The sequence below is a fragment of the Sander lucioperca genome, chromosome 9, assembly GCF_008315115.2.
Source record: "Sander lucioperca isolate FBNREF2018 chromosome 9, SLUC_FBN_1.2, whole genome shotgun sequence".
NCBI classification, from domain to species: domain Eukaryota; kingdom Metazoa; phylum Chordata; class Actinopteri; order Perciformes; family Percidae; genus Sander; species Sander lucioperca.
Window position 1 is genome coordinate 25,127,823 of NC_050181.1, and position 25,448 is coordinate 25,153,270.

At 39.5% G+C, this 25,448-nt stretch overlaps 4 protein-coding genes across 4 annotated transcripts; all 4 read left to right on the forward strand.

The window, feature by feature from the left end:
* Positions 1 to 3,506: 3,506 nt before the first annotated feature.
* Positions 3,507 to 5,692, forward strand: LOC116043950 (E3 ubiquitin/ISG15 ligase TRIM25-like). The gene is made up of 2 exons (XM_036004856.1): positions 3,507 to 4,286; positions 4,341 to 5,692. The coding sequence occupies exons 1-2, from the start codon at positions 3,507 to 3,509 to the stop codon at positions 5,430 to 5,432; spliced, it is 1,872 nt and encodes a 623-aa protein (XP_035860749.1). The 3' UTR covers positions 5,433 to 5,692.
* Positions 5,693 to 8,281: 2,589 nt separating this feature from the next.
* Positions 8,282 to 15,210, forward strand: LOC116043949 (E3 ubiquitin/ISG15 ligase TRIM25-like). Its single transcript, XM_036004857.1, has 3 exons — positions 8,282 to 8,811; positions 13,810 to 13,873; positions 15,135 to 15,210. The coding sequence occupies exons 1-3, from the start codon at positions 8,322 to 8,324 to the stop codon at positions 15,208 to 15,210; spliced, it is 630 nt and encodes a 209-aa protein (XP_035860750.1). The 5' UTR covers positions 8,282 to 8,321.
* Positions 15,024 to 24,463, forward strand: LOC116044011 (E3 ubiquitin/ISG15 ligase TRIM25-like). Its single transcript, XM_031291067.2, has 2 exons — positions 15,024 to 15,221; positions 22,228 to 24,463. The coding sequence occupies exon 2, from the start codon at positions 22,282 to 22,284 to the stop codon at positions 23,941 to 23,943; it is 1,662 nt and encodes a 553-aa protein (XP_031146927.2). The 5' UTR covers positions 15,024 to 15,221; positions 22,228 to 22,281; the 3' UTR covers positions 23,944 to 24,463.
* On the forward strand, positions 15,215 to 16,966 carry LOC116044009 (tripartite motif-containing protein 16-like). The gene has a single exon (XM_031291066.1). The coding sequence runs from the start codon at positions 15,281 to 15,283 to the stop codon at positions 16,964 to 16,966; it is 1,686 nt and encodes a 561-aa protein (XP_031146926.1). The 5' UTR covers positions 15,215 to 15,280.
* Positions 24,464 to 25,448: the final 985 nt, after the last annotated feature.

Below are 25,448 nucleotides of genomic sequence, written 5' to 3' on the forward strand. Positions count from 1 at the left end.
GAACTTTTAAAAATTTGTAATAAGAAAATCTGAATCCGCCTTTAATAACTCACCAATGCAAATGGTGCAAAATGGAGCCGCACGTATAACGCTTGTGGATATATAACAAATGTTGTTACAATGCACAAATGGTTAGGTTGGTTATCTGTAAGAATAGATTACTCTATTCATTATGTGTTTTTTTTTTAGGAAAATTCTTGTAACAAAGAACCCATCTATTTTGTGTAATAATTTACCTTTCAGTTTAGATATACATGACTAGACATGCCACAAGAGGTAACTTAACTTTACCAAAAGCAAAGACAAATACTGTTAAACGAACGGTCATGTATAGAGCAATGCAAGAATGGAATGTGTTACCTGACCAAATAACCCAAGAAAGCAGTAAAAGGAGATTTAAACGTTTAGTTAAAACATATCTATTGATAAGAGAAGTTGAGTAGACAAAGAAACAACATTGGTTGAGGTTTAACAATATATGTATGTTTGTTCAATTGTGAGATGTGTCCAGAGAGGATGAAAGAGATGTTATGTGACGATAGTATGTGGATATACCTGTCTTAAAAATGTGTTCAACCTAAATGTAAGGAATGCCCGATGACACTGGTGGAGCTGTCTATGTGTCTGTCCTTGTCTTATGTGTGTATTTTGTTATTTTATATGAGTTGTGTCATGAAATGATAGTGTATGTTTAGTTTTTGTCTTATAACTTTTATTTTTTATTGTTTATGATGTTGTTATGTGTATTTATTATTGCATTGCCACATTTTCAAGAGAGTTGTAAGGACCTCAGGAAGAATAACTCCTGCAATGCAGGAGCTATTCGTTGTTTAAAACTTCCAAAATTTCACAAACAATATCAAGGCCATGCAAATCTAAGTTTCCTCAGTAGTAGCTACAACCCTGATTTTATATTTTGGGCAAAATGAGGAACATTTTTACATTGTTATGTAATATCGCAATGCTGGCCCTACTTGAGAGCACAATTTCTGTATTTGTACTGGCATCGTCCGATCAAATATACATACATACAAGAACTAATGGTTAATTTGCAGGGTTGAGTGCTTATTTTGCACCATGCAGTGATCACAGCCACAGTGCCGCTGTTTAAAAGTAGTTTTAGTCGTGCAACAGAACACTCAGATTGGACAGATAGTCTAGCTAGCTGTCTGGATTTACCCTGCAGAGATCTGAGGAGCAGTTAACCATAGTCCTCAGAAATCCACCGGAGGATAGAACAACAACACAAAGAAAAAGGAAGGTAACGGACATGCGGACGAAAAAAGAGAGTAATCTGCATAGCGTGTTGGTTTATTTTTTATTATGGTGTTGGCAGCAGTCGGATTTCACGTGGAACTTGAATGCTACTTAATTTCCCCTTAAGGGAATCATCATCTCATCCACAGAGTTGTGCTCTTCTGATACCACCTGTATTTCTCTCTGACTGAATCAAGCCATGTTTGCCTCCCAATAAGTGCAGACTCCAGACATTTACTGTTAGCCCGTCATAAAATATAAATAATACATAAAAGTATTATTTCATAAAAGATAACCTTAAGAAATAAATAGGGTGGGGGACCAAGAGTTCAGGGTAGAGAGTTTACCTATATAATGTCAATGCAAATTAATCCTAATCCTGTTTACCATTCCACTGAATTCACACAATACTGTGTGGCTACCCTGTTTTGCTCTCTACTTAACATACTAAAAGCAATACCTGCAGCCCCCACCCCAGAAAACATGCATCCCCACATTTAGGACTATTCTCACCTGTCCCTGAACAATTCAACAAGCATCCCCCAAAACATTCCCCAACATTCAGAAACCTGTTTCTGCCGAATGCAACGGGAAGCTACAAACAAAGCACAGAAAAAAACGCAACATCAGTTAAATGCATTTTATAATTGATATGATACAGATACAGTTCAATTACGGTCAGTGTATCTTTTGGTTATTCAATTTTCCTTTCATAAAAACGGGTATTAAAAAACAAAAAAACAAGTGGTTGTTTGATTTTCTTTTTAAAATACAAAATTTTAAATTGAAATACAAGGCGTTTCTTCCTTTATCATTGTCGAAAGAGGATGAGAGGAATTTAAAACATGTTTTGATTTTCATTTTCTATTTCATATAACAAAAAATAAAATCATTAGAAAACTGATATGAAAACATTTTCATATTCTGAGACCGGATGTTGCATTTCCAAGGCAACAGCACCGGTGTAGCCTATACCAGTTTTGCTTTAACACAGGCTGCAGTTGAGGAAAACTTGTAGCCTAACTTCCTGAGCGACTGATCATCCGTTTTTTGCACCTCTTTGCATAAATATACATAAATATGGCTATGAAATACATCATGAAGTACATAAATGAGGCAATAAATATAAACATATTTATTAGTCATTATAGTTAAATACATATGTTTTACTTTTATTTATTTCAGGGGTCTTTTATTTTATATGTACACATTTATTTCCATCTCTATTTATTATTATACGTTATATTCAAAGGAAGTTTGGTTATCTCACAGACTCAAATTAAAAGCAACTAGCAGGAAAAAAAAATGTGGATCTTTTCATCTCTGTGTCTCCACCAATTTTGAAATGAGATCTACAAAGATAGTGGCTGGTAATGATTATTCAGCAGATTACTAATGAAACAATATTTTATTTGTCTCTGAACATTATAAGAAATAGCCAAACAGCAATGACATTAATCACAACTCGCTGCCCTAAATATAAACAAAAGGTTGAAATGTGATCATCATGCTGCTAGAAAATGGGAAGATAATCTGACGTTGAGCTTTTTCCACCTTATTTTAGCATGGGTTTTTATAGGTGGTCCTATTTAAGAGACTATTAAATTGATTTTAAAACAGTAATGCAAGGATTTAATCTTTACGCAACAGAAAATGAGTTCTTTATGCCATTATATGTGCATGTGGCAACTACAGTGTGATTCAGATTTTGTAAATTGCTTTGTCTTTGATATATATAATCTATTTTATTCCCTTCTCTTTTCTTGGTTATGTATGCCCTTTGTAACAACATATCAAAAAAAAGTGCTGTGAAAATTGTTTTGCTAGCTTGCTAACAAACAGACGCAGTGGTTGTTTTGATGTGAAGGAGCTGCCTTTCCAGAGAGAACATTAAAAACTATTTTATTAATGGTATGCAATTGAAATGACTCCCCATGTAAATATATAATTTCATTTTTGTTCTGATCTTCACTGCATGTTCAAAAACAGTCAAATTTGCACTGGCCCTTTAATGCTGGAGTGCATGAAAGCTTGATAACCCCTACCTCTTCTTCCTGCTCTCAAACAACTGTCCACTTGTTCCCTCCCCCTCATTAATATGCAAGTGTGAAAATGGGTGTAACTAACGTGTGAACAGGAGCTGATAGGACCTATTTAGTAAACATTAGCAAATGAACAGTAACAAAAGGACAGAGTTTTGATTTAAGTCAGAACACAGACTAGCAGACACACAGTCACTGGCAGTTGAAATGGCACAGTCAGGAGTTCAGCTGGACCGAGAAACTTTCTCTTGTTCGATCTGTCTGGATCTACTGAAGGATCCTGTGACTATTCCCTGTGGACACAGCTACTGTATGGACTGTATTAAACGGCACTGGGATGGAGAGGACGGGAAGAAAATCCACAGCTGTCCTCAGTGTAGAGAGACCTTCACACCGAGGCCTGTACTGCTGAAAAACCCGATGTTAACCATTGTAGCAAAGGAACTAAAGAAGAATGGACTCCAAGCTGCTCCTGCTGATCACTGCTATGCTGGACCTGAATATGTGGCCTGTGATGTCTGCACTGGGAGAAAACTGAAAGCCCTCAAGTCCTGTCTGGTGTGTCTGGTCTCTTTCTGTGATCAACACCTTCAGCCTCATTATGACTCCTCTGCGTTTGAGAAACACAAGCTGGTTGAGCCCTCCAAGAATCTCCAGGAGAACATCTGCTCTCGTCATGATGAGGTGAAAAAGATGTTCTGCCGTACTGATCAGAAGTGTATCTGTTATCTCTGCACTCTGGATGAACATAAAGGCCACGACACAGTCTCAGCTGCAGCAGAAAGGACTGAGAGGCAGAAAGAGCTCGAGGTGAGTCAACAAAACATCCAGCGGAGAATCCAGGACAGAGAGAAAAATGTGAAGCTGCTTCAACAGGAGGTGAAGGCTGTCAATCGCTCTGCTGATAAAGCAATGGAGGACTGTGGGAAGATCTTCACTGAGCTGATACGTCTCTTGGAGAAAAGAAGCTCTGGTGTGAAGCAGACGGTCAGATCCCATCAGAAAACTGAATTGAGTCGAGTCAAAGAGATTCAGGAGAAGCTGGAGCAGGAGATCACTGAGCTCAAGGGGAATCAACAGAACATCCAGCAGAGAATCCAGGACAGAGAGAAAGATGTGAAGCTACTTAAACAGGAGGTAGAGGCTATCAATCGCTCTGCTGATGAAGTACTGGAGGACAATAGGAAGCGCTTTACTAAGCTAATCGGTCTCATGGAGAAAAGACGCTCTGATGTGGAGCAGCAGGTCAGATCGGAGCAGAAAACTGAAGTGAGTCGAGTCAAAGAGCTTCAGGAGAAGCTGGAGCAGGAGATCACTGAGCTGAAGAGGAAAGACGCTGAGCTGAAGAAGATCTCAGACACAGAGGATCACACCCAGTTTCTACACAACTACTCCTCACTGTCACCACTCAGTGAATTTACAGACTCTAAAGATAAAGATAAAGGTAAAGATCTCTGTCCTCTGCGCTTCTTTGAAGAAGTGACAGCGGCCACGTCAGAATTCAGAGATAACCTACAAGGCATTCTTGAAGAAAAATGGACATACATCTCACCAGTGGATGGTTTACTGCCACAACCAGAGTCCAAGATCAGAGCTGACTTCTTAAAATATTCATGTGAAATCACAATGGATCCAAATACAGTGAACAGGCATCTGTTATTATCTCAGGGGAACCGAAAAGCCACATTACTCATAGAAGAACAGTCTTATTCTCGTCACCCAGAACGATTCACTGATTGTCGACAAGTCTTGAGTAGAGAGAGTCTGACTGGACGTTGTTACTGGGAGGTGGAGTGGACAGGAAGAGGAGTTCATGTAGCAGTCGCATACAAGAACATCAGCAGAGAAGGGAGCTCGGGTCAATGTGGATTTGGATTGAATGACAAGTCTTGGGCGTTAGATTGTAACAGAAAAAGTTTTTTGTACAACAAAGTCCAAACTCCCGTCTCAGGTCCTCTGTCCTCCAAACTAGGAGTGTACCTGGATCACAGTGCAGGTACTCTGTCCTTCTACAGCGTCTCTGAAACCATGACTCTCCTCCACACTGTCCAGACCACGTTCACTCAGCCGCTCTATGCTGGACTTTGGTTTTTATCTTGTGGCACCACTGCTAAGTTCTGTAAACTCAAATAGACAGTCATTTAACAGACAATGGGTTACATTCAGTGTTTTAATTCTGAAACTCATCTTATCTCCATGTTCATTGCTAAGAGATGTTCTTCACTGCTTAGAGATCAGCTGTCAATCACACATTGTGGGTTGTCATTTGACATGTTGTCATTAGTTCTGTAAATGCTTGAGTTGTGTTTCTTTAGGTTGCACTTCTTCCTTGAAAATGTGGATGGGGGAAATATGTACAGGAAACCATTGAAAAAGAATCATTGAACAGACTTTACTGATGGGATGTGTGAACAAACTGAAGATTGATATGATCAATAAACAAACATAAACAAAGTATTTTCTTCTTGTCCTCATTCCAGGGTATCATACAAAGCTGATGTTGCAAATGTGTTGTATATTTTGTATATTTCGTAAACTCTGGTTCACAGCAAGCTCAGACAGATAAGGTCGGAAAAGGAAGAAGCAATCAGATAAAGAAGCAAGAATGGGGACATGGGCAGGTTTAAAGAGCCAAAGTACAGGATAGGCTAGGCTGTGAGAAAAGTTAAACAACTGAACTCCAAGAAGTTCTCTTTGATAAGCAAAGGCAACTGGAGTTGCTTAGAATTTCTTGAACAGTGGCCGGGTTAGCTCAGTTGGTGGAGCGCACATGTGAAGAGGTTTGCTCCTCGACGCAGCGGCAGCGGGTTCAACTCCGACCTGCGGCCCTTTCCTGCATGTCATTCCCCCTCTCTCTCCCCTTTCATGTCTTCATCTGTCCTGTGAAAATAAAGGCCTAAAAATGTCAAAAAAAAAATTATCTTTAAAAAAAAGAAGTGTCTTAAGAGTCTTAAAGATCATTTTAGCAAGTCCAGTTGCCTTTGTTTGTCACAGAGAACTACCATGACCTGGATGATGGAGAACTTTTACAGACATACCGTCAACTGAGAAAATACAATAGCCGTTCTCAGCAAACGACTGAGAACGCTGCTGGCTGAAAGGGTGTAAGAGAGATCAACTGCCATCCTGAAACTGCCCACTCCACTAACGACATGGACGACCTAAATGAGTGTTACTGTCGTTTTGACCGTTTTGAATCGCTTTGTCCATCCTGGAGAGGGACGTTAACAGGCTGTTCAATAGACAGAACCCTTGCAGAGCAGACGGACCAGACTATTCCTGTGACAGAAATCTCTTACTTCTCACTTCACCATTTTGTATAGCTGTCAAAATGTACAGTGAGAATTATAATACCATATATAGCGGATTCAAAGTATTCCATAATACATCATGAAAAGTAGTGGACAATAATCACCTAAGCACTATATACCATTATGAAGTGTGCTGTTTTACCAATGTGTGCAATAAATTGTGAATTTAATGCCTACGCCATTACTGCACAAGTCAGGGCTTGCGACCCAGCTTGTTAACATTAGGTAGCCCTGTTCCGTATTGGCACCACAGCTAAGTTCTATCACGCACACAGAGAATGGACCCACAAATGCACAACTCAGGTACGTAAAATACAATGATTTATTCGCAAGCTAATAAAGCAATGGCAACCGTCTCCAGTAAACGGCAGGCAAAGGGAAAATCTGGGAAAATAGGCAATGTTCAAAATCAAAGGGAAAACAGGAACTCAGGAATACAGGACACAGGGAAAACCGCTTGAAGGTTGAACACAGGGAAGCAGACGATCTCGCACTCGTGGGCGGGGACAGGTAATCACACAGGCGGGGAAATATACGACAGGAAGTAAAATAAGACAACACATGGGAAAACAGAGAATCTACAAAGTAAAACAGGAAATGGAAAAACTAACAGAAAACATGAAACGAACTAAAAACAGAAACTTGACACAGAGACAAAACATGACAACTTCAAAATAGATGGGGTAAAAACTTGCTATTACATTGGCAGTTACAAAGCACTGGAGAAATAGCGATTGGAAAGTCATTATATTATCTTTTGGGGCTGATGATGGTGAGCGCAGGATGTAAACAAGATGGGCTACTGCGGGTCTGGAAGCGGAGGTCTGATCACGGGTCACATCAGGAACTTTGGGGTTCAATGCATATTCTGGGATGGTTGTTCATGCTGTAAATAAATGTATTAAACTGATACCTGTGTCATCACATTAATTATGTAACACATTTTTTTATGTTTTATTCAATATTATAGCATTTGAAGAAAATATTATATAAAATAACATTGAAAAAAGTGACAAAAACACCAGGGTAAGTGACAAAAGAAAAAGAAAACCAAAACGATGAAAATATCTCTATATATCTATAATTTATAATACAATAATTATTTTGACCCAGAAATACAAAAAGATGCATGGTCGACGGGAAGACAACACAAGGGTTAATGTGAGCAGAACAGCGCATCACAATGCTCAGTATAAGATGTATTTATCAAAAAATGCATGTCTGTATTTACTGTATTACGGATGATCCATCAGCCATTGTTAATCTGAAAAAATTTATACAAAATTTCCGATAGTGGTATTTCTTATCTTTGCAGTGTTAGCCACATACAAGTGCTTGAAAGACCTTCAAATGTAGATATATGTATATAATTTTATTTTAGTTCTAATCTTCACAGCATGTATAAAAACACAGTGAAACCTGTGCTGCCCCTTTTAGAGAAACCTCCTCCTCCTGCTAGAAGCATGAAAGCCTGATAACTCCTCCCTCTTCTTCCTGCTCTCAAACACAGCCAGCACATGTCCTCTTGTTCCCTCCCCATCACTGATGTGCAAGTGTGCAGATGGATGTAACCAACATGTAAAAGAGCAGGAGTTGACAACATCTATTCTGTGAACATTAGCATATGAGCAGTAACAAAAGGAACAGAGTTCTCACTTAAGTCAGAGCACAGACTCTGGTGAAACACTCACACAGTCACTATCAAGGTGAAATGGCACAGAAAAGAGTAAAGCTGGACCGGGAAAGCTTCTCTTGTTCAATCTGTCTGGATCTACTGAAGGCTCCGGTGACTATTCCCTGTGGACACAGCTACTGTATGAACTGTATTAAACGTCACTGGCATGGGAAGAAAATCTACAGCTGCCCTCAGTGCAGGAAAAACTTCAAACCGAGGCCTGTACTGCTGAAAAACACCATGTTAGCAGTTTTAGTGGAGGAACTGAAGAAGCCTGAAGAACTCCAAGCTGCTCCTGCTGATCACCGCTATGCTGGACCTGAAGATGTGGCCTGTGATGTCTGCACTGGGAGAAAACTGAAAGCCCTCAAGTCCTGTCTGGTGTGTCTGGTCTCTTACTGTGAGAAACACCTTCAGCCTCATTATGATGTGGCTCCATTAAAGAAACACGAGCTGGTGGAGCCCTCCAAGAATCTCCAGGAGAACATCTGCTCTCATCATGATGAGGTAATAAAGATGTTCTGCCGTACAGATCAGCAGCTTATCTGTTATCTCTGCTTAGTGGATGAACATAAAGGCCATGACACAGTCTCAGCTGCAGCAGAAAGGACTGAGAGGCAGAAAGATGTGTGAACATCCAGCAGAAAATCAAGGGCGGAGAGAAAGATGTGAAGCTGCTTCAACAGGAGGTGGAGTTTATCAATCACTCTGCTGATAAAGCAGTGGAGGACAGTGGGAAGATCTTCACTGAGCTGATCCGTCTCATGGAGAAAAGAAGCTCTGATGTGAAGCAGAAGGTCAGATCCCAGCAGAAAACTGAATTGAGTCAATTAAAAGAACTTCAGGAGAAGCTGGAGCAGGAGATCACTGATCTGAAGAGGAAAATGCTGAGCTGAAGAAGATCTCAGACACAGACGATGACAATCAGTTTCTACACAACTACTCCTCACTGTCACCACTCAGTGAATCTACAGACTCATCCAGCATCAATATCCGTCCTCAGCGCTACTTTGAGGATGTAAAAGCATCTGTTGCAGAAGATAGAGATAAAATACAGGAGGTTCTGAGAGAGAAATTGACAAATGTGTCACCAATATGGACTGAAGTGGATGATTTACTGCCACAACCAGAGATCAAGACCAGAGCTGACTTCTTAAAATATTCACTTGAACTCACACTGGATCCAGACACAGCAAACACACACATGTTATTATCTGAGGGGAACAGAAAGGCCACATTACTTAAAGGAGAACAGTCTTATCGTAGTCACAAAGACAGATTTGTTAAATGTTGGCAGGTCCTGAGTAAAGAGAGTCTGACTGGACGTTGTTACTGGGAGGTGGAGAGGAGTGGGGAAGGAGTTTATGTATACAAGGATATGGGCAGAGCAGGGAACTGGCATAAAAGTGCATTTGGATACAATGACAAATCTTGGGTATTATATCGTGACAGAGAAGGTTATACATTTTTTGCAAACAATGTCCAAACTCCCATCTCAGGTCCTGTGTCCTCCAGAGTAGGAGTGTACCTGGATCACAGGGCAGGTATTCTGTCCTTCTACAGAGTCTCTGACACCATGACTCTCCTCCACAGAGTCCAGACCACATTCACTCAGCCGCTCTATGCTGTTGGACTGGACTGGCTTTTCACTTCTTTTGGAGAAACAGCTGAGTTCTGTAAAGTCAAATAGACAGTCAAGTCATTAAAGGGTTAAATTCAGTTTTAACTCTTAAACCGTATTTTGTCTTGTTTTTTAACGTTTTTTGCTAAGAGATGATTTATGGTATCTCTTCACTGCAGAGAGATCAGCTGTCAATCAAACATTATGGGATGTCCTTTGACATCTTCTCATTAGTTGTTGTGTAAATGTTTGAGTTTCTTCATGCGGTGCTCCTTCCTGTGTCTGTTTAGCCATGGAGGCTATCACTATTTGTTGACCTGAACTAAAAATGTAAACTTCTCTGAGCTCTAAATGTCTGATGAATATTTGTATCGATGTATTTGTAGGTTGTTGTGTCTCTTCCACTGCATGGGTCTGAAGAGAGAAAGCACCAGACTCCTTTATCGTAGATATTTTGTTCTCATCCCTTTTGTAAATGTGTAAAGAAATACAGTACATAATCACATTTACGTGTTTTTGTGTAACATGATTGATGTGATGATTATGATACTATGATCATAATCAAGGAGATTCTCCATTATTCTGTACATTTAACAGCCTTTACTGATGGGACTTGTGAACAAACTGAATGATAATTAAACAAACATGAACAAAGTATTTTCTTATTGTCTTCATTCCAGGGTATTATACAAAGCTGATGGATAATGTGATGTATTTTTGTATATTTCGTAAACTCTGGTTCACAGCGAGCTCAGACAGCTAAGAAAGAAGCTTTAAAGAATGGAGACCTGGACAGGTTTAACCCTCCCGGGTCTAAGCCATTTTTTCCTATTTATCTCTGGTCCGTTACTTAACCCTTGTGTTGTCCTCCAGTCAAATTTGACCCGTTTTCAAAGTTTTTTATATCAGAAATATGGGTTTCTTTCAACCAAATTGCCCTAAAATAACATGGATGCATGTACGTTGTATGGAACCTATACAACATATACAATACATTCATGCATCCATGTTCTTTGCAGATAAGATTAATGATTACTTCCATTAAATTTTGGTTGTTGTATTTAATTTAATAGCATTTGAAATGGTTTCAAAACAGCATCCTGACCAAAACTTTGACATAAACCAGTCTGTGATTCACTCAACATCCTCTGATCTGAACTATTCTATTAGTCCAAATAATTCATAATTTCTGCTTTTCAAACTCAAAAAATAGGTATAATGTCATTTAAAATAGGTTTATTTACCATGAATAACAAAAGCGTTGAAAAGAGGGACAAAAACTTTTAAAAAGCGCCAAAAGCATAGAAAAAGCAACACAAATGTCAGAAAAAGTTCCAAAAAAAGTGTATTTTTCAATTTTGACCCAGAATGACATGGACGATGGTGAAGACAACACAATGGTTAGGTCAAAGCACAAACACCCCCACTGTAAAAATACTCTGCTACAAGTAAAAGTCCTGCATTGAAAATGTAACTTAAGTAAAAGTATGTAAGTATCATCAGGAAAATGTACTTAAATTACTTACTACACCTCACCAGCGGTGGAAGAAGTATTTACTTGAGTAAAAGTACTAATACCACACTGTTGAAATACTCTGTTACAAGTAAAAGTCCCGCATTAAACATATTGCTTAATTCAAAGTATGGAAGTATCTTCAGGGAAATGCACTTAACGTATTAAAAGTAAAAGTACTTAATGCAGGAAAATCCTCACATTTTAGAAAGTGGAAACAATCCAAACAGTTCTGTCAATCAACTGTTTAATTTGCTCATAATTTCAGCTGGACTTGTAGGCCGTTATATTGTTGGCTAGTTTAATTTATAATAAAACATCAGATTGTATAAACTACATGTGTTTTGATTGCAAAAATCTTAATTCGTAAAGTAACTAGTAACTAAAGCTGTCAGATGAATGTAGTGGAGTAAAAAGTACAATATTTCTCTCTGAAATGTAGCGGAGTAGAAGTAGAAAGTGGCATGACAAGAAAAGACTCAAGTAAAGTACAAGTACCTCAACATTTGTACTTAAGTACAGTACTTAAGTAAATGTACTTAGTTACATCCCACCACTGCTTGGAGCTAATGGAGAAAACGTGAAACTGATGTAAGGGAATTGATATCCTCCACCATGAGGTTTTTCTTCTTCAATAAAGGATGGAATTCAAAAAACCCTACAGAGCTGAAATAATTTGGCGATTAATTAGCTAGTTCATGGGTGGAAGTTAAAGCGTAACTCTCGCCAAAATGCAACCTAGGGTCTTTTTGTGAATGTACCCGAGTCAAACTTTCGTTAAAAAGCATATTTAGGACGGAAGTGCCACTTTTAAGATTTACCATATTTTCGTTTTTCGGTCAAATGGCCTTTTGAATGGGAGTGCTAGGGGACACTTTTATGGTAGCCTCAAAATAGCTATTTTTAAAACACTAAGAAGGCTCGACACAACATGAGACTTTGCTCCAAGTATCACCAGGGGCTCTACACCTTAACGAAAGCATTGACAACATTGTTTGTGTTCACAGAGTTTACTAAAAAGAAAGGTTTTCTGAATGCAACGTAATAGGGAGGAGAGTTAAGACGGAAAGCTCCTAAAGCTTAGTTACAGCCTTCTTAGTGTAAAAATAGCTATTTTGAGGCTAGCATAAAAGTGCCCCTATTACTCCCATTCAAAAGGCCATTTGACCGAAAAACAAAAATACGGTAAATCTTAAAAGTCGCGCTTCTGTCCTAAATATGCTTTTAAATGAAATTTTGACTTGGGTACATTCATAAAAAGACCCTAGGTTGCATTTTGGCGAGAGTTACGCTTTAAGTTGCCACCTATTTTTAATGTCAACCTATGTTGAAGATATTCCAAATGTAGAGATGTTAGAGGTATGTTTTACTGTTAAGGTAACTGACTGACTCTCATCATGGCGTTTAAGGAAAAGAAAAGAATAACACTAAGGAGTGACAAATGTGCACAGATGGACACACTTTGTGTCCATATAGAATGCTCCCACATTCAAATATATATATATATATATATATATATATATAAAATATTTTTTATATATATAAAAACAGTAGACTACAGGGGTGGCCTCTAGCTCACCCAGTAAGAGCGTTCACCCCATGTTGGCTGAGTCCTTGCGGCCCTTTGCTGCGTGTCATCCCCTATCTCTCTTTCCCCCTTTCATGTCTATCCACTGTCACTATAATAAAGGGAAAAGCCCCAAAAAATAATCTTTAAAAAAAAACAGTAGACTACAAAGCCGCAATGAAATCCCCTCCAGAAACTGCATAAATGAGCCCCAAATCTTTACAAAAAATGTTATATTTCCCTTTAACAACATATGTGAGTTTCTCTAGGACAAGACATTGCAGTAGCCCTTCAAACCAGCATTGCTTGCTTGGTCTATAAACAGAGGTTAACTATTTTTTAATTACAATTTTAAACTCCTCAAGTATGAATCATGCAGCTTTTCTATGTCCACGTCTCCAGTGATGTGTGGACCGGAGAAAGCTGATCCACATAAAGGCTGATTTATGGTTGTATGTATTCTCTACGCAGAGCTTATGCCGTAGCATACGTTAGTGGCCTACGCCGTTGTAAGGATTTATACTTGAGCGTTGGCATGTCTGTGTCGTTCTATCGAATCTCTCCCTCTGTGGGGAAAGAGTGGTAGAGCGTATGAGAGAGTAACAGGGGTTAGCTTCGGGAGCGTGTTCCGACTCAGGCGGCTGAGACGGAGAAGCAAGCTGACCACGGTCGGAAAGCTCTACCAGGAAAAGTTAACCATCTTCTGATTTCATGTTGTTCACTGAAAAGTATAACCCCGTAATGAGTAGGAGGAAATGCAACGCTACCAAGCCACGCCAAGCGGACCTATCATAGTCGTTGTGGTCTGCGTCCCAACGTGTAGTTACATTTCTGGAGAGGTATATGTCAGGCTACGGCATGGACTACGGCATAGAGTACGGCATAGGGTACGTGTAGGATCCGTATCTGCGCATACCAACGGTCCCGCCTACAGCGTAGATTAAATGCAGAACAATGAATCAGGCTTGATTCAGGGTGAAGGGAGAGACAAAGTCAGGTCCGGCTGCTCTACAGCGGATCTTCTGTCTCTTGAACGACCTGTTAACATCCCTCTCCAAGATGGAGAGAGTCATTGTTCGTGTTAGGACTGCCTCATTGTCTTATTGACTTTAAACCACAGTATTGATTCAGGTCATTGGCCATGCACAAGTCGTTAGTAGAGTGGGTTGCTTTAGGTTTGTAGATGGTGATCTGTCTGACAGCCTTTCATACAGAAGAAGAGTCGTTTGCAGAGAACTGCCGTTGGATTTTCTCCTTTCCTGTACTTTGACTCTTTAAACCTGACCTGATCCTTGTGATTACAAAGTTTGAATTGGATTTTAAAGTATATCATCTTTTAATGTATAAAATATTTGGAACATTTAAAAGTTGAAATGGCCTTGAGTAGATAATGCATGAAACACTGTGCTAATTTTGCAGTTTTTAGTTCATTTGAATGATGACATTTTCCCCAAAAATGAAGCAATATTAAAAGAGAGGGAGTCCTCCGCCCAAGATGTAACAACTGTAACAGAGACAAAGGCTGTGGAAATACTTCTGGACTCTTGGGCCTTTTCCTCATTAGTTGTTTGCACAAAAACAAACGCAAAAATGGTCCACTAATGGACACATAAAGACATTAATGGTGTTTTTTAGATGGTGAAAATGTAACACCGAACAAGAACATCAATATTAGAACATTCTGCAAAACTGGAATATTGTCTGTGGAGCTTTAACAATTCTTTGTTTTCTACAATATCAGCACATGGAAACTACAGTGTGATTATGTTAGGTTTTATAGGTTTATGCTTTTATAAAGTTGTGTCTGCACACTTTGTAGCCTACATTATACATAGCACCTCTCTCTTTTACTCTCTTCTTTTTCTTCTACAGCACTTTTTAACAACTGTTAAAAGTGAGAGAAAATGTGAAAAAAACTCTTGTTAATAGTATAGTTTATCTTTGCAGTGTAAGCTTTAATTGTTGTGAACTAAAATTGATTGAATGAACTCCACATGTAGATATATAATTACATGTTAGTTCTAATCTTCACAGCATGTATAAAAACACAGTGAAACCTGCGCTGCCCCTTTAAGAGAAACCTCCTCCTCCTGCTAGAAGCATGAAAGCCTGATAACTCCTCCCTCTTCTTCCTGCTCATAAACACAGCCAGCTCCACACGGAGCACATTGGCTTCCCGCTCACTGACCTGCAAGTGGGAACCAAAAGGAAGAAAAGGACCTGAGTTTTGTTGAGTCAGAGCACGGACTTCTATTTCTGTTTGGAGAAACTCACAGTCACTGCTACGAGGTGAAATGGCGCAGAAACATGTTAAGCTGGTTCGGGAAACTTTCTCTTGTTCGATCTGTCTGGATCTACTAAAGGATCCGGTGACTATTCCCTGTGGACACAGCTACTGTATGGACTGTATTCAACGCCACTGGGATGGAGAGGATGGGAAGCGAATCCAGAGCTGCCCTCAATGTAGAAAGACTTTCACACCGAGGCCTGTCCTGCTGAAAAACACCATGTTATCAGATTTAGTGGAGCAAATGATGAAGACTGGACTCCAAGCTGCTCCTGCTGATCACTGCTATGCTGGACCTGAAGATGTGGCCTGTGATGTCTGCACTGGGAGAAAACTGAAAGCCCTCAAGTCCTGTCTGGTGTGTCTGGTCTCTTACTGTGAGAAACACCTTCAGCCTCATTATAACTCCTCTGCGTTTGAAAAGCACAAGCTGGTGGAGCCTTCCAAGAATCTCCAGGAGAACATCTGCTCTCATCATAATGAGGTGATGAAGATGTTCTGTCGTACTGATCAGAAGTGTATCTGTTATCTCTGCACTCTGGATGAACATAAAGGCCACGACACAGTCTCAGCTGCAGCAGAAAGGACTGAGAGGCTGAAAGAGCTCGAGGGGAATCAACAAAACATCCAGCAGAGAATCCAGGACAGAGAGAAAGATGTGAAGCTGCTTCAACAGGAGGTGGAGGCTATCAATCGCTCTGCTGATAAAGCAATGGAGGACTATGGCGAGATCTTCTCCAGTCTTATCCGTTTCATTAATTACAGAAGCTTTGCTGTGACTCATCAGGTCAGATCGCAGCAGGAAACTGAAGTGAGTCGAGTCAAAGAGCTTCAGGAGAAGCTGGAGCAGGAGATCACTGAGCTGAAGAGGAAAGACGCTGAGATGAAGAAGATCTCAGACACAGAGGATCACAACCAGTTTCTACACAACTACTCCTCACTGTCACCACTCAGTGAATCTACAGACTCATCCAGCATCAGTATCCGTCCTCTGCGTTACTTTGAGGATGTGACAGCGGCTGTGTCAGAAGTCAGAGACAAACTAAAGGAGCTTCTGTATGAGACGTGTACGCACATCTCCCAGGCTGTGATTGAAGTGGATGTTTTACTGTCAAATCCACAACCAGAGCCCAAGACCAGAGCTGAATTCTTAAAATTTGCACGCAAACTCACACTGGATCCAAACACTGTTAACCCAGAGCTGGTTTTATCTGAGGGGAACAGAAAAGTAACCGTAGCGCAAAAACCACAGAGATACCGCCGTCATCCAGACAGATTTGATATTATGCGTCAGGTCCTGAGTAAAGAGAGTCTGACTGGACAGTGTTACTGGGAGGTGGAGTGGAGAGGCTGTGAAGTTGATGTGGTAGTTGCATACAAGGATAACCCCAGAAAAGGGGACTCAGATGAATGTATATTCGGACACAATGAGAAATCTTGGAGATTAACATGTGACGAAGACAGATATATATTTTATCACAACAATGATAGCAGTCTCAGCTCAGTTCTTCCATCCTCCAAACTAGGAGTGTACCTGGATCACAGCGCAGGTACTCTGTCCTTCTACAGAATCTCTGAAACCTATTCTATGGGTCTCCTCCACAGAGTCCAGACCACATTCACTCACCCGCTCTACGCTGGACTTAGTTTTCATTACGATATTGGAGATACTGCTGAGTTCTGTAAAATGTAATAGACTGACGTTATTTAAGGGTTAAAATCTGTTTTAACTCTTACACTTTGTTGCTGAGAGAAGATTATTGTGGCATTTCTTCACTGCACAGAGATCAGCTGTCAATCAAACATACATATTCTCATTAGTTGTTGTGTGTAAATGTTTGAGTTTCTTAAGGTGGCTCTCTGTCTGTTTAGCCACGAGGGGTAAATCATTGCCCATGATTATGTTTTTTTTTAATTTTATTTTTTTACCTGAACGGACATTTCTCTGCATAAAAATGTAAACTTCTCTGTGCTCTAAATGTTTGAATATTTGTATCGATGCATTTGTAGGTTGCAGGTTCCTTTTTTATCGTAGATATTTTGTTATCAACATTTTCTAAATTTGTAAAGATCTATAACCACATTTACATGTATTTGTTTGGCAGACCTGTGTTTATCTTGACAAATTATCTTGATCGTAATCAATCAAGGGGATCATTTATCATTCTCTTTTACATTGCAGAAATTCTGGTCAAACATAGTGACTGTTGGATTGGCTGTTGATGAAGTGAATATGTCCATTTTTAACATTTACATGATGAATAAACAACCATTGAACAAAGTATTATCTTCTTGGCTTTATTGTCTACAAAGCTGATAGACAACTTGTGAAACTGATATGAGAGTATAACTGAGGCTGTCTTCCTCCTGAAACTACAAAATGCTATTCATGTTTAGAGCAGAACAGCATTCATCAGTCATTAACAACATGGTACCAGACTGACCACATGTGGCAGGATGCTTTATCACAGATTGGGCTTGTGTTGTTTTTGCGTCTTGACTTTTAGGACATCCTCCTGCAAAGTCTCAGATAATCGAATTGTGTGCACATTTAAAAACTTAAGAGAATAACGAAATATAAGAGACAGAGAATACTATATAGACTAAAGAGATCAAGTGGGCTTGGTGACACTTCACTTTAATCACATTTATGCGTAGTCAACATTTTAAATGTTTACAACAGTATAACTTGTTAAAGTGTAAGATAAGGATCTTGATGATTAATTTCTATATTATAACGACCATCAGTTTTCCTCGGTGGTAATGCTGTCCGAAAGATATAAGCGCTTTCTTTTGAAAAAAGAAAATCACGATTGTTATTTCAGTAATTTCTAAAATGTTGTTATGTATAAGTTGCGTACATCAGATAGTTTAGCTAGTCAAGATATTTGCAAATAGGAAGACTAATTCTCTAAAGGCCCTGACACACCAACCAGATAATCGGCCTGGGTTTGGATTCCCAGTGGTGGAAGAAGTATTCAGATCCTTTAATTAAATAAAAGCACCAATATGACTAAATGACTTAATTACAACTACAACATCTGTATTTAAAATCCTAAAAGTCCTAAAAGTAAAAGTATTTATTCTGCTTGATACAAGCCTTCCGCACCACCCCCACTCTCTTCCACACAGTTGCTAGTAGCCAAGGAGGACACGGAGGATTAAAAAAAACATGATGGACTCGAGTTTCTGCGCGGGAAACTCCCCGGACGCCCCAATCTTCTGAACATAGTCATACTGAGAAACACAGAGAGAGTTGTGTGGAGCTGATAGTCTTAATTAGCTTTGTAGCAACTCAGTTGGCAACGGCTTGAAAGTAATGGACGTTCATTAATATCAAAAAGTTACGCACTAACGCTTTAAATGTAGGCTAAATAAAAAAATAATAAAAGTTTACCAGAAAGTAAAGACTGCTGACCTACCAACTAGGAGCATTTAAGGGTTTTATTTAGATTAGATTAAGATTTTTAAGGAAAAGATCCAAAATGTACTTAATAGTTAGTAGTTATTTCACAGCTGGTTTTGTGGTGTGCATGCCTTCAACTGTTCTCGAAATAAACAACAGATCCTGACCTGTGACTTCTCAGAGAAGGTCAAAGGTGAGGATCGACTGATGCAAGTTTTCAAGTTTTGAGCTGATTTTCATCAGCCGTCGAGGGCTGTGACAACGCAGCGGTATTTGATGAGATGGAAAAGAGAACACAGACTGTTTGTTTCGCAAAACTATGTTTTCTCCTTCTTTCCTGCCCCATTAGGCCATGATCAAACAGATTGTGTGTGCAGGTTGCAAAAGGCAAGGCACACTGCACTGCCTTTTTTAGTTAAAGATGCCTCGATCAGACCAGTTGCATCTTTTTGTTGTTGAATCATAGAAATCACCCGTCCTCAACCTACTGTTATTCTGCTGTGAAGTTAAACAACGTTTGTTCTGTTCTCTTCCTCAAGTTGTTTAGCGTGCTCTTAGAAAGAGAAAGGCTGCGAGGAAAGTAGGGCTGCATAATTAATCGTAATTGTTTCGAAATCGCAATATGGACTAGTGCAATATCCAAATTGCAGGGAGGCAAAAATATTTGCTAATGGCAAAATATGTGTCAAACCATTCTGAATGAAGTATTGTGGTGCTGCAGAGACGTCCCGTCTTTTCAGTGAAAATGAGAATAATTATACAAAAACAATGATTCCTTCCAATATCGTGAATCATATCGCAATCGCAATATCAGTCAAAATAATCGCAATTAGACATTTTCCTCATATCGTGCAGCCCTAGAGTAAAGGGCATCATTTTCATTGATAACATTTACATTAAGCCGCCCTAGCAGCTCAAAACCTGCTTTGTCCTATAGGGAGCCTTAATCATCTCGTGGGGGTTCTTCTGTCTATTGAAAGGCCTGTTTACGTCCATCGCCTCGTTGGTGTCAGGACTGTCCCATTAAAACGACAATAGAACTCATTCGTTAGACATGCACAAGCCATTAGTAGAGTGGGGGGGACTTAAGGTTGGCCATTGTTGATCTCTCTGAGACCCTTTCAGACACAAGCAGAGTCGTTTGCTGTTGGAGTTTCTCCGAGTACAGTCGTTGAGCTTCTCTAACAGCCTTGCTAAACCTGGACTTTGACTCTTGCCTCCACTCCTGAATGCTTCTTCCACCCTGAGCTGTCTGAGCTTAGCTGTGAACCAGGATTTACTTAATGTTCAAAAAACTATTTTATAAATACAAATAAACCTATTGGATTTCTATCCAAATTTTGCTCAAAACTAAAGAAAATGTGACAGCCACACGTCACAGAAATGCCTGTATATGTCTACAAGTCTGTATTAGTTCAGATTGTAATGTTGTATTTCATTCATTTTCATTTTTGTCATACACGTCAACTTTAAACATATGGAATCAGAATCTGCCTTAAAACCCTTATATCATTTAATTTAAACTCCCAAAACTTCAGAAACAATATTATCTTTACTTAGCTTTTTCAATGATCATACAGTTTAATTGTGTTAGTTAATTGTGATTATATTTAAATAAATTCTTGAATTAGAAAGTATATTTTATAGTTTATTGACTTATAGTGGTTTAGTAACATTGATATAATAATATCTGCCACAAATTTGTGTAGCTAAACTATATTTTTTCCTTTTCTCCTGCCCCATTAATCATCTTACAAACAACAGTGTAATGCTGCTGACACGATGACTAGGTTTACATGCTCATAATATTCTGGTTTTTGCCCTTATTCCGAAAAAGACGATAGTCCCACTAAGCTGTTTACATGGCTAATGAAAGTGAATATTCCACTAATATTCCTGTTTACATGTAGCCGTGCAAAATGCAATTTTTCAAAGTTTACCAGCGGTGGTTGGTTGTTGGACCGTGGGAACACAGCGTCCCTCTTTCATGGGCTGCTTTAGGTTTGTAGATTATGGTCTGTCTGTCTGACAGCCTTTCATGCAGAAGCAGAGTCCTTTGCAGAGAACTGCGGTTGGATTTTCTCAGAGTAGTTTGACTTCTCACAGCGCCTCGATAAGCCTGTACTTTGACTCTTTAAACCTGACCTTGTCCTTGTGATTACAAAGTTTCATTGGGATTTTAAAGTATATCATCTTTTAATGTATAAAATATTTGGAACATTTAAAGGTTGAAATGGCCTTGAAACACTGTGCTAATTTTGCATTTCCTAATGCACCTAATGCCTAATTTCCTAAGTTCATTTGAATGATGACATTTTCCCCCCAAAAAATCCATTAATGGACACATAAAGACATTAATGGTGTTTTTTAGATGGTGAAAATGTAACACCAAACAAGAACATCAATATTAGAACATTCTGCAAAACTGGAATATTGTCTGTGGAGCTTTAACAATTCTTTGTTTTCTACAACATCAGCACATGGAAACTACAGTGTGATTACGTTAGGGAAAGATTGTGGTTATATGGGTTTATGCTTTTCTAAAGTTGTGTCTGCACACTTTTACTCACTCTTCTTTTTCTTCTGTACAGCACTTTTTAACAACTGTTAAAAGTGAGAGAGAAAATGTGAAAAAAAACTCTTGTTAATAGTATAGTTTATTACGGAGCCCCCCTGGTCCCACTTTGTAAAAAAAAATTAATTATAACTATCTCGTGGCCTCAAGATAGTAACTCATGGCCTCAAGATAAGTGTATATAAAAGGAGAATGCACAATGGAGCAGCTTTTCTCCCCAAAGCAGAGAGTGCAGAGAGTTTCTCCTAAAACCCAACCTCCTCCATCCCGTTATTGTGGCGCGTCCCCAGCGGGCCGCCTTGCGGCCGCCTCCCAGCTTACAGAGCATCATTTTCGTCCGTTTCCCAGCCGTCTCCCGGCGTCCTTTCCCCGAGAAAATAACGTGACATTTACACAAACTGCCGTGAGACTGCATATCCATAGTCCTTTATAATTCTTCTTCATATTTTATAGCCTATATTTATACTTTTTACATGTATATACTTGTTTATTTACCAACTTCTATTATTATTTATATTCCTTTACATGTCTTGATGCACTCTCTGCTTTGGGGAGAAAAGCTGCTCCATTGTGCATTCTCCTTTTATATACACTTATCTTGAGGCCACGAGTTACTATCTTGAGGCCACGAGATAGTTATAATTAATTTTTTTTTACAAAGTGGGACCAGGGGGGCTCCGTAGTTTATCTTTGCAGTGTAAGCTTTAATTGTTGTGAACTAAAATTGATTGAATGAACTCCACATGTAGATATATAATTACATGTTAGTTCTAATCTTCACAGCATGTATAAAAACACAGTGAAACCTGCGCTGCCCCTTTAAGAGAAACCTCCTCCTCCTGCTAGAAGCATGAAAGCCTGATAACTCCTCCCTCTTCTTCCTGATCATAAACACAGCCAGCTCCACACGGAGCACGTTGGCTTCCCCCTCACTGACCTGCAAGTGGGAACCAAAAGGAGCAAAAGGACCTGCGCACAGACTTCTATTTCTGTTTGGAGAAACTCACAGTCACTGCTACGAGGTGAAATGGCGCAGAGACGTGTTAAGCTGGTTCGGGAAACTTTCTCTTGTTCGTTCTGTCTGGATCTACTAAAGGATCCGGTGACTACTCCGTGTGGACACAGCTACTGTATGGACTGTATTCAACGCCACTGGGATGGAGAGGATGGGAAGCAGATCTACAGCTGTCCCCAGTGTAGAAAGACTTTCACACCGAGGCCTGTCCTGCGGAAAAACACCATGTTATCAGATTTAGTGGAGCAAATGATGAAGACTGGACTCCAAGCTGCTCCTGCTGATCACTGCTATGCTGGACCTGAAGATGTGGCCTGTGATGTCTGCACTGGGAGAAAACTGAAAGCCCTCAAGTCCTGTCTGGTGTGTCTGGTCTCTTACTGTGATCAACACCTTCAGCCTCATTATGACTCCTCTGCGTTTGAGAAACACAAGCTGGTGGAGCCCTCCAAGAATCTCCAGGAGAACATCTGCTCTCATCATGATGAGGTGATGAAGATGTTCTGTCGTACTGATCAGCAGTGTATCTGTTATCTCTGCTCTGTGGATGAACATAAAGGCCACGACACAGTCTCAGCTGCAGCAGAAAGGACTGAGAGGCAGAAAGAGCTCGAGGGGAGTCAACAAAACATCCAGCAGAGAATCCAGGACAGAGAGAAAGATGTGAAGCTGCTTCAACAGGAGGTGGAGGCTATTAATAGCTATGCTGATAAAGCAGTCAAGGACAGTGGGAACGTCTTCTACACTCTTACCCGTCGCCTGGAGTACAGAAGCCGTGCTCTGGAGCAGCATATCAGATTCCAGCAGAAAAGTGAAGTGAGGCGAGCCAAAGAGCTTAAGGAGAAGCTGGAGCAGGAGATCACTGAGCTGAAGAGGAAAGACGCTGAGATGAAGAAGCTCTCACACACAGAGAATCACACCCAGTTTCTACACAACTACTCCCCACTGTCACCACTCAGTGAATCTACAGACTCATCTAGCATCATTAGCCGTCCTCTGCGCTACTTTGAGGATGTGATAACGGCTGTGGCAGAAATCAAAGTTAAACTACTGGACGTTCTTACTGACAAATGGGCAAACATCTCACTGACTGTGCCTGCAGTGGATGTTTTACTGCCAAATCCACAACCCAAGACCAGAGCTGAATTGTTAAAATATTCACGGAAAATCACACTGGATCCAAACACAGCAAGACCAGGTGTGATGTTATCTGAGGGGAACAGAAAAGCAACATTATTGGAAGAAAAACAAACATATTCCAGTCATCCAGACAGATTTGATACTATGCCTCAGGTGCTGAGTAAAGAGAGTCTGACTGGACAGTGTTACTGGGAGGTGGAGTATAAAGGGGGGAGCATGTGTTTCGCAGTCACATACAAGGATATCAGCAGAGCAGGGAGGAAAGAAAGTGTCTTTGGATGGAATGACAAATCGTGGGCGTTATATTCTTACGAAGGTTGTAATTATATATTTTTTCACAACAATAGAGATACTGAGCTCCCAGGTCCTGTGTCCTCCAGAGTAGGAGTGTACCTGGATCACAGTGCAGGTCTTCTGTCCTTCTACAGAGTCTCTGACACCATGACTCTCCTCCACAGAGTCCAGACCACATTCACTCAGCCTCTCTACGCCGGAGTTCGGTTTTACTGTTATGGAAGCACTGTTGAGTTCTAAAGCAGAATTTGTTTAAGTAACTCTGCTGAATTAGTTGTAAATGTAAATGTTTGAGTTTCTTTAGGTGACACTTCTACCCTACCCTAAACAGGGTAGTTTTCATGCATGAAAATGTTAACCTCTCTTTGCTCTAAATGTTTAATTCATGTTTGAATCGATGCATTTTAAGGCTGTAGGTTCCCGTAATTGTAGATTTTTTTTTGTTCTCACCGCTTTTCTAAAGAAATCTAAAGAAATCTACAATGACATTTACATTTATTTGTTTGGTAGACCTGTGAGCAATTATTAAACTGTAATTATCGTGATCATGAACAAAAAGGGGATAATTCATTAGTCTTTTACTTGGCTGAGATTCTGGTCAACATATTGATTGTTTGAGACGTGTGAACAAACTGGGGGCTGTTGCACAAAACCAGGATAAGGGATTAAGCCTGGATATTCATGTTATCCTGGCTGAATTTAGCTTTGACTTGGTTGCACAAAAGCAGGTTGAATTAAACCAGCCAAGTAACCATGGAGATGTATTTTAATAATTAATCCCGGTGTCTTATGTGTTAAATCTATGATCTGAAATAAACATGTTTTAACAGATATTCCGTTGTCTTCTGAATGTGTTCTGCTTTATTTTTATTAACATGCATTACTTGTCACTATTGCTGTCACGAGTTTGATTTAAATCCTACTATTGCAGTTGTTTAGATGGTTAGAAATGGTTGCACTGGCAACGGAGATAAAGTGGGACAATGCAGCTATATTCCCAGATGACATTAATGGCAGACTGGTCAGAGACCAATACATTAATGATTTCATTTTCTTGTTGCTTGTCCTCTGATAAAGGATAGTTTGTGTTACGCCTTAATACGTAGGCCTAATGTTTTTTTTTATTAGGTATTATAGCTTACTTTGGTTTCATAACCTTCTCAATTAGTCTCACATCACTGGACCAATAACGTATATAATGTAGTATACATTCATCACACAGGGAACGCCACAACGCTTCTTAATCTTTTTATTTTGGTGCTGTCACTTGTCAGCTTGGAGCTTGGGAGAGAGGAAAAAAAAACATGATTAATACATTGTTTTACAGATATGCTTACAGTGTGTATTGAAGTCACTTACTTCTTTTTCTCAATGTCATGTTTGTTCTGTATGAACATCAATTGTAGAAAGATATTTAGAATTAGACAGCTTATAGAGATTTGTGCATATGGTTGTAAAACCTATTCTCGCATTGTGAATAAGGGTTTGAAATTAAGCCTAGTCCTTAGGGTAAATTTCCCGAGGAACATTAATTCCCTCTGCTCACTTTTAAGGCAAAGTAGGCTAAATAATAATACATTTTATTTATATAGTGCTTTACATGGTAGGCTACTCAAAGACACTTTACAGTAAAACCAGCACATTTAGCACATAAAAATACATACAGCAATAAAACCAACACATAAAACAAGCATATTAAAAGCAATTAAAACAGAGTGTAGCCTACAACTTTGTAAAAATGTGGA